Source organism: Meleagris gallopavo, chromosome Z, assembly GCF_000146605.3.
Source record: "Meleagris gallopavo isolate NT-WF06-2002-E0010 breed Aviagen turkey brand Nicholas breeding stock chromosome Z, Turkey_5.1, whole genome shotgun sequence".
NCBI lineage: Eukaryota > Metazoa > Chordata > Aves > Galliformes > Phasianidae > Meleagris > Meleagris gallopavo.
Window position 1 is genome coordinate 7929967 of NC_015041.2, and position 13487 is coordinate 7943453.

The window sequence follows — 13487 nt, forward strand, 5'->3', positions numbered from 1 at the left end:
CGGTACGGGAACAGCCGGCACCGGCTCCGCGGCCCCGCTGCCTTCTGCAAGACGTGCGCGGGGCAAAGGTTACTTCCAGCGGGAGGGAATTGCCGTGCCTCCCTCGGAAGGATCGGGCTCGCGGCCCGGCGCAGTGCAGGGGACGTGCCTGAGGCTGTGTCACCGCTGACCATTTCCTCGTGCCGTGCTCCGTGCCGTAGCGTTGGTGCAGGGGGAGGATGCGGTGTGGGATTCTGAGCTGCCGCAGCTTTCTGCAGGGTGACTCTCGGTGCACCGGTGGCACAGTTGTGGTGACAGGGCACACTGGGAGCTGTCTGGGCAGGCTTAATCTCTGTGCCAGGCTGAGCAGAAAGTACTGCCCTCTGGACCTGGTGTGGCTCAGTGCAGGCAGGCTTTCTGCTGTTGTAAAATCTCAATCGCCTGTGCTGTGTGCTGCTGGGAAAGCTGAAGGTGGGGATCTGCTGTACTCCCCCTGCTCCTCGGTCTAGGGCACCTCCACAAAGCAAAGTGATGGAGCTGCCGATAGTGGCAGTGGCTGCACAGGATGGGCTGGTTCTCCCGACCTCTGTATGCTATCCTCATACAGCCAAGTGCAGCATTGCTGCTGCCTCCAGATTTGTTGGAAAAGCCTTTACCTGCCACTGAGGTGGGGCAGGTGTGTTCATCCTGGGGGCAGCAGGCTGGGCTCAGTGCAGCCCACTGGTGAGCAGTTGGGTGAGAGGGCATTACCTGGGGCCAGCTCCACAGTGAGGGTTTATCTGATGGGCACTGCTGCCCTGCGGGGCTGACAAGGGATGGCAGTGCTGGCTCCTACCCACAGTCACACCTCCTGATTTCCCTGCAGGTACTTCAAGTGGTGGTACAAGAAAACCCGCATTGAGAAGAAGTCTGCCTTCATCGACCTCCTGTGTGCCGTCCCTCTGCAGCAGATCTACGGTGAGCCTGGGTTGGGCAAGGGGTGGTGTAAGAGGCATTGTCCTGCTCCTGCCTTTGGGTGCTTCTGGGCAGGAAGGGACTACTTGGGGCATAGGGCAGTACTGACCCCTGCATCCACCAGGCTGCCCACTAGGTGGGATTGGCGGCGGCACCATCACTCGTGGCTGGCGGGGCGAGTTCTGTCGCTGGCAGCTGAACCCTGGGAAATACCACTATGAGACAGTCATCACTGACCAGGTAGGGCCACCTGCCCCCCTGCAGCATTGTGACCCTTGTCTCGGGGCTCACCCTGTTGCCCCATGTTATTTTTCTCCCCAGTTCACAGTGTGCCTGCGCCGCAAGGGACAGACTGTTTACCAGCAGGTCCTGTCTGTGGAGAAACCCAGTGCTCTGCAGGGCTGGAACTGGGGTTACTGTGGCCGCTATGCCTTCTACCATGCACTGTACCCCCGTGCTTGGATGGTCTATGAGCTGCCAGGGCAGAACGTGGTGCTCACGTGCCGCCAAATCTCCCCAGTCATCCCCCACGACTACAAGGTGAGGAGGTGACAGTTCCTCAAGCATCAGGCCTGTGCCCTGAGGTACTGCAGTAGCTCCAGGAAGGAGCTGGGGAGTGATGTGGTATTTTATGGCAATGGTCCCAGTGCTCCTGGAGTGCCACACTGGTGCCGCTAAGGCACAACTGTTGTTAGCCAGACTTCCCTCCTTGATCTTTCCCAGCCTGTTATTTTTGTCCTAAGATCCCATTCCTGATATCAGCTGCTGTGGGTTTTATCACAGCCAGATCTAGTGCTGAGAGGAGCCATCCCTTGCTGCTTGTGCTCTGCTCTGGCAGCTGCTCTGTTCCCTCCCACTAGTGCTTTGACACTGTGTCCTGCTCACTTCCTACCCTTATGTTTGTGTTGTATCCCTGCAGGACTCCAGCCTGCCAGTGGGGGTGTTCATCTGGGAGGTGGAGAACAACAGTGAGGAGCCTGTGGATGTCTCCATCATGTTCACCCTGCAGAATGGCACTGGCACGAAGGGGGATGGGAGTGGGGGGCATTGGAATGAGCCCTTTGCCCTGCAGGATGGTGGGGAGCGGGTGACTGGCGTCCTGCTGCACCACTGTACACCCATCAATCCCTTCACCTTCGCCGTGGCTGCCCGGGAGAAGGTGAGGGCTAGAGTGGGGCTGTGCTGCTCCTGGTGGCTGTGGGGTGGACCCCAGTGTGGGGACAGCCCTGGAGCTGGATAGGAGCAGGAAGATGTCTTCAAGCTCCCTGGAGCACTTGCTTAGGATTCCAGCAAGTAATGCAGTGGGTGAGGCATGATGCCAGGCAAGCAGACTTGGGGGTTGGTGTTGGTGTGCAGCATGAGACCAAGCTTATGGTTGTGAGATTGATGGTGGGTAGCTTTGCACACCTGAGAAAGTTCCAGCTTCAGATGTACTCTAGGGTGATCCAGTTGCATCACCTGCTGCTTTGGAATGGGAGCTGTTTCCTGATGCTCTCCTTATCCCCAGGCTGGCACAGTCATCACTCACCTTACTGCCTTTGACCCTGCGGGGTCAGGCAGGGACGTGTGGCAGGACCTCCTGCAGGATGGCAAGCTGGAGTCCCCCATTGGTGAGTGTTGTCTCAGAGGCCTGGGGGGAGCATGGGCTGAGGTTTGCTATGTGGTTGTAGTGGTGCCCAGCCACCTTCCCTAGGTTTATGCTGCCAGATCTGCCAGCTGAGCTGGTTCTGATTTGTTTAGGGAGCACTTAGCAGCACTTGTGTTCTGAAGCTGGTGTAACCTGCTGCCCTCTTGTTGCCACTAGGGTTTCCTGAAGGTCTCTGGAATTTCCTTGATACTTTGCGTCATCCTCAGCTGCTTGCTCACTCATTGCCTTCCAGCAGGGTGACACTTTGCAGTCCGTGCTGTCCTGCTGCTGCAGTAGAGTTGCGCATGTATCCAGCACCCTGCCTGCCTTCCAAGGGAACAGATTGCTGACACTGCTGACAGATTTGTGATGCTGGCACTGGATCTCTGCAATGTTTCGTGAGGGTTGATTCATGTCACCAGTTGCCTAAATATTTCAGGAAAATGAAAGCTCCTTTCTGTTGTCTGCTGATGCACTTGGAGCTCTCTAGGCTATTGGGATGTGGTTTTCCTTCATGCATGCTGGACCTTATAGGATCTATACTTATGTGAAAATTGTTGGCTTAATGAGTTTACCTGGTACACATGTCAGGACCGGTGTATAATTATGCAGTTGCTTGAGGACATTTTTTTAAATGCAGGTGCTGTTCAACCACCCTTTAGAAAGCTGGAGGTGATGGCTGTCACTGCAAAGTGCTGGTGTCTGGGCTGGCAGTGCACAGTTCTGGGTGACAGGGCCATTCCATGCGTGCCTGCTGGCTTTACTGCCTCATTCCTCTCTCTGCTTCCATGCCCCTTTTTTTCTTTTTTTTTTTTCCCCTATGACCCCTCATCCCATGGCAAATATTCTATCCTGGTTGCAAAAAGTAGTTGCTCATGCATAGCAGTGCTGCCTCTAGAATGCATCAGATAAACATTTCGTGTTGCAGGGGGAACAGAAAACTTTGTTCCTTTGAGGCAGCAATCCCTCAGGCTTTGTAGGCTTCCATGGTTACTTTGTAAACCCTTTTTATCATTGTCTTTCTTGCAGGTAAAAGCAAGCGGACGCAGAAGGGAGAAGTGACAGCAGCTGCGGTATGTGCCAGCTGCATGGTGCCTGCACGAGGCCATGGGACACTGGAGCTGGCCCTGGTGTGGGACATGCCCCGTGTTCACTTTGGCTCCAAGGAAAGACTGCACCTCAGGTGGGTGCTTTGTGGACAGCCTGGTGGAGCAACTTGGATCATCCCTGAGCTGAGTTTTTTCTTCTTGGCAGGCGGTACACACGCTTCTTTGGCAGCAATGGGGATGCAGCTCCTGCACTGTCACACTATGCCCTGACACACTACAAGGAGTGGGAAAAGAAGATTGAAGCGTGGCAGAAACCCATCCTGGAGGACAGGTGGGGTGGATGGGGGATAGTGGCTGAGCAGGGGACAGTGGGACTGGGTCATTGGCTGACTTTCCCTCTCCCTGCAGTCAGCTGCCCTCCTGGTACAAGTCAGCCCTGTTCAATGAGCTGTACTTCATGACGGATGGGGGCACAATCTGGCTGGACCTACCTCCTGACTGCCTCCCCCAGGACCTGCAGGGACCAGGGGCTGCCAAGCTGTCCCACCTCCTCCCTGTCCTGCGGGAGTACGGGAGGTTTGCTTATCTGGAAGGTAACAACTCACTGGGACAAAATGCACCTCATGTCCCAAGTGCACCCTCCTGGTTTTACTTGTTCCGAGGATGCTTTCCACACCCCTGCAGGATGAAGCATGGCATGGGGAGGGAGACGTGTCCTTCTGTGTCTCCCCTCTCTCACTGGCCCTCTGCTGCTTCCAGGGCAGGAGTACCGTATGTACAACACCTATGATGTCCACTTCTATGCATCCTTCGCCCTTGTAATGCTGTGGCCCAAGCTGCAGATCAGCCTGCAGTATGACATTGGTGAGTTGCTTGGCTGGTGCTGTGGGATTGGCCTCTGCCATAGGTGTTGGTGCTGAAGGCTGGTATTGCCTTCCAGCTCCTTGCTAAGCTCCGATTGGCAAACCCCATCCCACTGATGCCACTCAGCATCTCCCCCAGCACTGGGACATGTCCTTGCTGCAAGAGACTGGGAGCAGACTGGTGTCCCCCAGTATGCTGCAGGGCACAGCAGGGTGCTGATAGCCCTGCCCATGCCTGTGGTTTGGGCTTCATGCCTTACTAATATCCCATACCCTTCCAGCTGTCACAGTGTTGAATGAGGACATGCAGCCACGGCAGTACTTGGTGTGTGGCAAAACAGCCCAGGTGAAACTGAAGAATGTAGTGCCCCATGACATTGGAGATCCAGGTGAGGGGGATGCACAGGGATGCTGAACAGATGCTCGCAAAGGAGGTGGCAGTGGGTACAATGTGTCACTTTGGTGCTGTTTGATTGTGGCACTTCTGGGACCTTATAGGGATGCCTTTTGCTTGCTGTGCTGCTGTATCTGCCCTGTCCTCATGCAGATGATGAGCCCTGGCAGCGAGTCAATGCCTATCTGATGCACGACACTGCCAACTGGAAGGACCTGAACCTGAAGTTTGTGCTGCAGGTGTATCGTGACTACTACCTGACGCACGATGCACTGTACCTGCAGGACATGTGGCCGGTCTGCCAGGTACTGTGGGAGGGTTCTTAGAAGATGGGAGACATCCGGAGAGGGACACAGCAGGAATACTTCATGACCACCTCCTGCCTCCTGCAGGCTGTGATGGAGTCGGAGCTGAAGTTTGATACTGACAATGACGGGCTTATTGAGAACGGGGGCACTGCTGACCAGACGTATGATGCATGGGTGGTGAACGGGGCCAGGTGAGCAGGCCAAGAGTGTGGGCTGAGTGATGGGAAGTAGCTCAGAGCTGGGGACATGCTCCCCATACGTCACCAGAGCACTGCACAATGTGTCCAGCGTTGCCAACACAATTGTCCTTTTTGCTCTGGCAGTGCATACTGTGGTGGGCTGTGGCTGGCAGCTGTCCGGATGATGTGTGAGATGGCAGAGGTGCTGGGTGACGCTGAGACCCAGCAGAAGTATGGTGCCATCCTGCAGAAGGGCAAGGAGTCATTTGAAAGGCTGCTGTGGAATGGTGCGTGCTGGCCGGTGGGAAGGTTAGGAGGGATGGAACAGCACGCCAGCTGCAGCCATCAGTATACCATATTTCTGGCTCTTTCCAGGAAAATACTACAACTATGACAGTAGCGGGAGCAGCACCTCCAGTAGCATCATGTCAGACCAGTGTGCGGGGCAGTGGTTCCTGGGGGCTTGTGGCCTGGACCAGAAGGAGCTGGAGGTGAGGAGAAGGGGGCTGTGAAAGCTCAGCAGGGTGAGCACCTGGCTTTGTGCTAGCTCCTGGTGTGCACTGGGCAGCATTTGGGTGAAGGTGGCTTAATGCACATCAGTGCACTGAATGGAAATCAGCTCAGAAATAGGCTGCGAGAGCAGTGTGTGTAACCTTGGTCAAGTCTGGCATGCTGCTAGGAGGGTCCTGCTGGGCTCTGTTTTCAGCAAAATGGTGTTTGCTTAGAAACCAGTGAAAATATGCATGAAACTTTCCACGTGCTATTTGTTGCCCAGTTTGAAGTCCTAAATGAGTGTTGGAAGACATGGAGATTGATTTGTGGCCCTAAAGTCCACAGCTCTTTCCTCACGAAGGAGGAGTTGGCCAAAGGCTGCTCTGTGTGATAAGGCAGTAAGAACAGTGATCAGTAAGATAGTGCTGGAACACAGCGTGGCAGCAGAGAGCACTCCTGTGGATTACTTACGACCAAGGAAGCCGTCAGATCCCGCTGCTCCAGAGCAGAACTCTCTGTGGTGGGAAAGAATATGCAAAAGCTTCTTCCTGGGAGCAGTGTGCCAAATTCTGAGGGACTTAGTGAGAAGACAGCATCTGGCTGTGCCCTCCAGCCTTGTGACAGTGATGCTCAAACAGCCTTTTTAGATGCAAGTGGTAAATGTGGCACAGTCTGAAATCTCGCCTATGTTTTTGTTGATGTCTGACTTTGTTGTTTAAGGTATCATTTGTCCCCTGCTCTCTGGTGAGCTCTGAGCTTGCTGAAGTCTGCACTGATGAACTCTCTCTGTTTACTATGGTCATCCAGTTTTTTCCATGTATTTTGATCCCTTGGCCTGCTGGCAGTTTTCCTGCTTGTAACTTCATTAATGCATTCCTGCTGTGTATGCAGGTCAGTAATGAAATGCAGAGTAAGATAAATCGGTGACCTCAGTCCTGAAGAAATTCTGCCTTGAAACTTTTTTTGCTGGAGAAGACTGTTTCCCAAGCAGCTTTTCTGCTTATCTCCAGATCCACACTGGAAAACATGACTGTATCAGATGCTTGGCTTTAGCACAGACAAAACAATCCACTGCCTTTCCCCTGATGAGTCTGCAAAAATTGCTGGGTTATCTCTGCCAGCCTTTGGCAAGCTCCTGTGGCATGTCACCATGCTTGCCACTTCCTCAACATTTCCAGCAAACGTGCACAAAAAGTCGGTGCATCCTGTGCTGGGGCTAAGCAAGCAAACTGCCTATTTCCTGTCCCAATGCCCTTTTTATGACTTTTTAGTTTTAGCACCACGGAGAAGCATTATTTACTTCCAACTACATGCAGAGTCTTTCCATCTTTATGCAGTCCTCCTTGCTGTTTGACTGGCAGGCATTTTCATGCTCGGGTTGTTTTGGTTTTGTTTTGTTTTGTGAGGGCTTAGTCAGCATGGTGCTTCAGTTTGTTCTTGTAGTTCTTGTGAGCTCTTGGCTTTGGCTTGTTGAATAACTTGTTTTTCCTCCTGTATTCTCTTGAAGCGACTGTTTGCTCAGTGAGTACTGCTGACCTTTCACAGGTCTTTTGCTAGCGGTAAAAGTCTCAAGGCTCTCCTGCCGTAAGCAGAAAATCACAAGGTGTCCCATGTGTCACAGTCCAACCTTTTATCCTCATGCTGTCTTATCTCGCCTCAACCCTTGGTCAGGGACGCAGTCCCTGCATTGCCACCTAATGGCAAACCTGAAGGGGTTGAAGTCCTGAAATCTGTCAAAACCATGCTCAGTTTTTCTTATTCCACTCTGCAGAAGCTGAATCTCCTGTTTGCCTGGGTAATTTTCAATGTTCAGTGCTTTGATAGGATTCCCAACACATACTGTAATCCCACTTTTCAGCTGCAGGATGTATCCCCGTGTCACTACCCTGGCTGTGCCACAGCCTTCCCCTCCAGCATCCCTGACCAGCATCTCCTGTCTGGCTCTGGTCCGTGTCTCATCTTTTCTGGGCATTGTAATACCTGTTGTAGGTGGTGGCAGGCTACACTAGCTACATGAAGTAGCTATGATGGGGATGAGACAGCAGTTTTAACCAGCAGAAAGCCTGGGTTCTGAGTTGGCAATAGCCTGAAAAACATCAGCAGTGACCATAAGTGCAGGCTGGGAATTCAAGTAGGGCAAGTTTGAAGAGTGTGGCTGGCCTGTCGCCAAAGCAAACCCAAAAGCAGGAGTGAGATACAGTTGTGGAGGAGTCACTAGCCACCATTGGGAAAGGTGGCATAAAGATCTGCCTCTCCTTTCTGTCTTTTTTGGGGGGGAAAAAGCCTTCTACCTGGTGTTTTCCTAAGGTGCCCACTTATCAGCAAGCAGTGTTGACCTATTCCTAGCGAGAAATGTCACCAAGTTGCTGGCACTCTCTCTATGCAGGTCTTCCCCAAGAGCCACATTGTCAGCGCACTGAAGACCATCTTTGAGAAGAATGTGATGAGCTTTGCAGGTGGCACCATGGGTGCTGTGAATGGCATGCGGCCTGATGGTGTGCCTGACACCTCCAGCGTGCAGTCCAGTGAGGTGTGGGTTGGTGTTGTCTATGCTCTGGCTGCTACCATGATCCAGGAGGTAAGTGGGTGTGCTAGGGGGTGATCTGGCATGTGCCATCTCCATGCCACAGAGATGACAATGGCAGCTTTTTTCCACAGGGACTGGTGCAGGAGGGCTTCCACACAGCAGAGGGCTGCTACCGAACGGTGTGGGAGAACCTGGGCATGGCTTTCCAGACCCCTGAAGCCTATTGTGAGAAGAAAGTCTACCGCTCGCTGGCATACATGCGGCCCCTCAGCATCTGGAGCATGCAGCTGGCCCTGGAAAGCAAAACCCGCCGGCCCCCCAGCCCCACACCAACCCAGAAGAATCCTCTGCACCCCTGAGACTGGTGGCACAGAGCAGAGTTGCAGGGATCTCATCCTGTGCCTCCCTCTCTTGAGAATACTCAAATTGCTGTTTTCTTTCATACCTCCTTGGCCCCCACATTTCTGCCCCTTGCTCTGGGGGATCCCCAGCCCTTGTGTTGCACAGGAGACCAGAGGCACGTGTTATGTCCTGTCATCATTGTGGTGAGAGGAGGGGACAGGATGGGGATATGTGTGTCCCCTCCCTGGTGCTCAGGGCTCCTGCAGGACCCCCACGCCCCAAGACCTGTCCTGGGGTATGTGGCCTGCAGAATGTGACAGGGACAGGATGCGGCCCACACTGACACGTGGATGCTGTAGTGTATAGCTCCCTGGGCTGACTCTGCAGCTGGGGGGCCCAGCTGGGACAATCACTGGGGAATGGTGACAGTCGCAGCCCCAGCAGTGCCCAGCCTGGTCTGGTACCGTGCTGTGAGCTGGGGTGGGCAGGGAGTGGGTTTTAGAAATTTAATTGTTTTAAGTTTTTAATAAACTATTGTTCAGCTGTCCATCACTCTCCTTGTGCTTCCTGGTGTGTGTGCAGGTGCAGGGGTAGGGTTTTGCATGCAGAGTTGGGGGTGGCAGCCAGCTCCCTACTTATGTCTGCAAGAAGGCAAAGAAACCAGCTTGGGCTCTGAAATGTCACCAGCCCTCACGGGGGCTGCCACCAGCTGCTGGGAAGGAGGCCAGAGCGCCTTGTGGCTCATGCAGTCACACACTGATTATGACTGGAGAGCTGTGGGGGAGCTCAGGCCAGAAGCAGTGGCCCAGGAGAAACAGCGTACCTGGTTCCCTGTGCGGGCTGCTCAGCACTGCGGTAGGGCGCCTTCATCTTGACCTTTGTCCTCCCGTGGTTGGCACCAATCTCCCCAACCTGTGGGGTGAGGGCAGCCCTGCTGCTCCCAAGCTGTTGACAATGCCGGGGTGCCGACACTGTTCCTGACTCTCCTTCTAATAGCACTTTACTGCAGCCACACTCTAGTTCTTGTCACATCCCTTCAGGCGGTGCTTCTGGCTCCCATGCCCCCATATGTCCTCCCAGTGCCTCTCCTGTGCCCCCGCACAGCGCTGTGGCAGCAATGCCTGCGTCACCACATCCCCCATGCCACTGCACGCGATGGCCCATCTCCTGCTGGTGACCCTTGGCAGGCGGCCCAGGGGCCCCACGCAGCCCCCACCACTATAAACAGCTCTGAGCAGGACTGGAGCTGACAGAGCACAGCTTGGCCATGGAGCACCTCCGCTACTGCCTCCTTCTTGGCCTGGTCCTGCTTGGCCTCAGCCCCGCAGCCTCCAGGAAGGTGAGGGCGGCCAGAGCTGCAGTGTTGGGGGGCAGCTGCCTTGCCGAGCTGAGCTGGGCCGTGCTGTGACTGACACACTGCCATGTCCCCTGGTCCTAGTGTGATCTGCAGGGCCTGTGGAGAAATGAGCTGGGCTCCAACATGACCATCTCAGCCTTGGATGTGGCTGGAACCTTCTCCGGCTCCTACCAGACAGCGGTAGCAGTCACCAACAAGCAGATCCTGGTGTCACCGCTGCAAGGAGCCCAGCAGCCCCCCGGCACCAAGGGGCAGCAGCCCACCTTTGGCTTCACTGTACAGTGGCAGTTTGCAGGTACGGCAGCATCAGCAAGGCCACAGGTAGCCAGACAGCTCTGCCCAAAGCGTCTGTCTGTCTGTCTAAGGGTCTGATAGAGCTATCTGTCAGCCCAGGCACCCAGGGTGTCTGTCTATCAGAGAAGGCAGTCTTTATTCCCCTGGCTTCAGCCCTTGGTTTACCCCCAGACTCCACCACTGTCTTTGTGGGACAGTGCTTCGTGGACCGCCGTGGGAAGGAGACGCTGGAGATGGCATGGCTGCTGCGGGAAGAGGTTCCCTCCCGCAAGGACACCTGGAAGGCCATCAGGTGAGCATAGCTCTCACTGCCACCCCTGCAATGCTCACCCCACTCCACTGACCCCTCTTCCTGCAGGGTTGGCACCAATGTCTTCACCCGTGTCAAGTGATGGGGAGCACTGCCTGTACCTCGCGATCCTGTCTGCAGCACCTGGGCTCTCTGCTGCCTCCTCACTGTGTCCTGCTGCCTACCTGCTGCATCCCTGTGCCTATACAACAGGAGCCAAATAAACCCTTCTGCATCAGCAGAGCTGTACTGCATGTGCTTCTTATTCCCCTCCAGCTGAGCTCAGAACAGAGACAGGCAGGGGACCAGCAACCAGGATGCACTTGACTGGGGGATGAGTACCTTCTCTGTACTGCAGGCCCTCCAACAAGCATTGCTTGCAGCACAGCATACTCTTTCATGATAGCAGAATAAATCCTTAGTGCCAGTGGGCAGGGCAGGGCAGCATTTCAGGGCAGTTTTGGAGAGAGCAGGGATAGCAGCAGTGGCTGGGGGACAAAACTTTCCATTGAGTACCTGCTGCTGCCAATAAAGCATTCTCCTTTGGATTCCTCTTCTGACACATTGCCAAATCCTTGATGCTTTCCTTCTCCCAGGCTTGAGTCTGTTGAGCTTTTGCAGTTCCTTCTCAGCCTTTCTGAGCAGAGTGCATTTACACTGCTGCTCTGCTGCAGCCTTTTCCCTTCTTGGCTGCTCTGTCTGGAGTTACCTTTTAACAAGCTTCCTGCATTTTCAGTTAATATTTAGTCCAAGTATCTGCTTCACATGAATTAGGAAATAGGGCATGGGCTGGCAGGGCTATTAGCAAGACACTCCCTACCTTAGGGCCCTAGTAGGGACATCTTCTGCAGGCATCATTCCTACCAACCATTCATGTCTCAATATTGAACATCCTGGCATCCAGCTTCCCAGTTTCCAACATCTCAAAGCCCAGCAGCTCACTGCACAACATTTTGGCATCTGACATCCCCATGCCCACGATGTCCATTCAGCTGTTATCTCTCCTGAGCAGATGAAGTGAGGGAGTTCCAGCTTCAGCTGAGGGACAAACAGCTGCTTGGTCTTGCTGCTATGCTACTCTCCCTGGCTCCAAGAGCAGAGGACAAGTCCTGAGAGGATGGAGTAGCCCCTGGGCCTGGTCCTCAGCTCTGCAGAACAGGATTCACATCCTAGCAGGGATGATATTTCAGAACCACAAATGCAGGAACTGAGAGACCTCTACCGCCATTTTCCTTATGGGGTCTTCAACTTGCCAGATGTCAAGTGGGAACACCACACAGTTTCAGGAGATTTCTAAAGAACTTTGTTGACAACTTCTTGGTGCAGGTACTAGAGGAGCCAATGAGGAAAACTTCCCTCCTAGATATGTAGTTTGAGAAGTCTTGTGGATGGAGTGACCGTCTCGGCCACACAGATCATGAAGTAGTCAAATTTAAAATCCTTGGTGTTAGGAAGAAAATGGATACCAAAATTCCAGCCCTGGATATGGGGAAAGCAGAGTTCAGGCTACTTGGGGAACTAGTTGGTGATGCCCCCTGGGAAACTGTTTTTGAAGGCACTGGGGTGCATCAATGCTGGCCACTTTTTAAGTACCATCTCCTAAGACCACGGGATGGGCAATTTCAAAATGTCAGAAGTCAAGCAGTTGGGGCAGAAGGTCAGCTTGGCTGAACAGGGATCTTCTTCAATAGCTTAGAAGGAAAGGCCACTGAAAGCAAGGTCAGGCAACGTGAGAAGAATACAGGGATGCTGTTTGCCTTTGTAGGGAAAAAAACTGTTTGGCCAAAGCTCAGTTAGAGTTGAAGCTGGACAGTGCTGTGCAGGACAATAAAATTTTTAAATATTAAATGTTAAATATGTTAACAATGAAAGAAGGATGAGAGAGAAAGTTGGTTCATTACTTGATGAGAATGGTCACCTTGCAAACAGGGTCACAGACAAAGCAGAGACCTTTAATGGCTTCTTTGCCTCTGTCTTCAACACTAATGATGAGCTCTGGGACCCCTAGAGCTGGAGGACCAGGGCTGTGGTAACAATCAGCTCCCAGCCAACTCCCAACCTGTGTGCGATTTGCTGTTCCATACAGATGCATCTAAATCCATGAGACCCAATGGAATCCACCTCAGGGCACTCGGAGTGCTGGCCAATGTCATCACAAGACTTCAATTATTCTTCAACAGTCTTGGAAAGCTGGAGAGGTCCCAGCTGGCTGGGAAATATTGTTCCAGAATATGTTGTTCTTGTTCAAGAAAGGCAAGCAAGAAGACCTTGCTAATTACAGGCCTGTCAGTCTCACTTCAGCACCTACTAAAATTATGGAGACATTATGCTGGGAGCTACTGAAAAACATCTGAAGGATAATGCAGTCATGGGTCACAGCCAACATGAGTTCATGAGGGGAAAGTCCTGTTTAACTAAATTTCCTTTTAAGAAAAGATCACCCACCTAGTTGATGTAGGGAAACAAGTTCATGTAATCCTTTTGCATTTCAGTAAAGCCTTCAATACTGCTTTGCACGTTATCATTCTGGACAAAATGTCAAGCAAACAGCAAGAAAATAGCACTGGTGGACAAGAGGGGTTCCAGGGCGAGAACCCTGTGCAAACTGCAGTGTGTGGTGTTCCTCAGCAGTCAGTTCTGGGACTGACGCTCTTTAATCAGTGACACGGACATGGGATGGAGTGCACCCTGAGCAGTTTGCAGATGACACCCAGCTGTGCGGTCGACACGGCCGAGGGACGGGGTGCCATCCAGAGAGACCTGGACCGGCTGAGCAGTGCGCCCAGGTGAACCTGCTGAGGTTCAACACATCCAACGCGAGGCGTCGCAGCCG

The 13487-nt window shown here is 53.3% G+C and overlaps 2 protein-coding genes across 2 annotated transcripts; both read left to right on the plus strand.

The window, feature by feature from the left end:
- Positions 1-833: 833 nt before the first annotated feature.
- Positions 834-8731, plus strand: GBA2 (glucosylceramidase beta 2; the record flags this gene model as incomplete). Its single annotated transcript, XM_010725267.3, has 16 exons — positions 834-936; positions 1058-1173; positions 1255-1473; positions 1853-2092; positions 2441-2543; positions 3590-3743; positions 3815-3940; positions 4018-4202; positions 4369-4473; positions 4754-4861; positions 5020-5171; positions 5259-5365; positions 5498-5640; positions 5729-5844; positions 8232-8423; positions 8504-8731. Coding segments are annotated over 16 exons (2397 nt in total), but the record flags the coding sequence as incomplete, so codon positions are not given.
- A 1019-nt stretch (positions 8732-9750) lies between these two features.
- On the plus strand, positions 9751-11198 carry LOC100539228 (avidin-like). The gene is made up of 4 exons (XM_010725268.3): positions 9751-10053; positions 10153-10366; positions 10537-10657; positions 10724-11198. The coding sequence occupies exons 1-4, from the start codon at positions 9982-9984 to the stop codon at positions 10755-10757; spliced, it is 441 nt and encodes a 146-aa protein (XP_010723570.1). The 5' UTR covers positions 9751-9981; the 3' UTR covers positions 10758-11198.
- The last annotated feature ends 2289 nt before the right edge of the window (positions 11199-13487 follow it).

Bases quoted from the DNA above. Each gene is read 5' to 3' on its own strand.
- LOC100539228 (XM_010725268.3), top strand. From the start codon at position 9,982: ATGGAGCACCTCCGCTACTGCCTCCTTCTTGGCCTGGTCCTGCTTGGC. The intron at 10,054-10,152 runs GTGAGGGCGGCC...CCCTGGTCCTAG, and splicing joins GCCCCGCAGCCTCCAGGAAG to TGTGATCTGCAGGGCCTGTG. The intron at 10,658-10,723 runs GTGAGCATAGCT...CTCTTCCTGCAG, and splicing joins GACACCTGGAAGGCCATCAG to GGTTGGCACCAATGTCTTCA.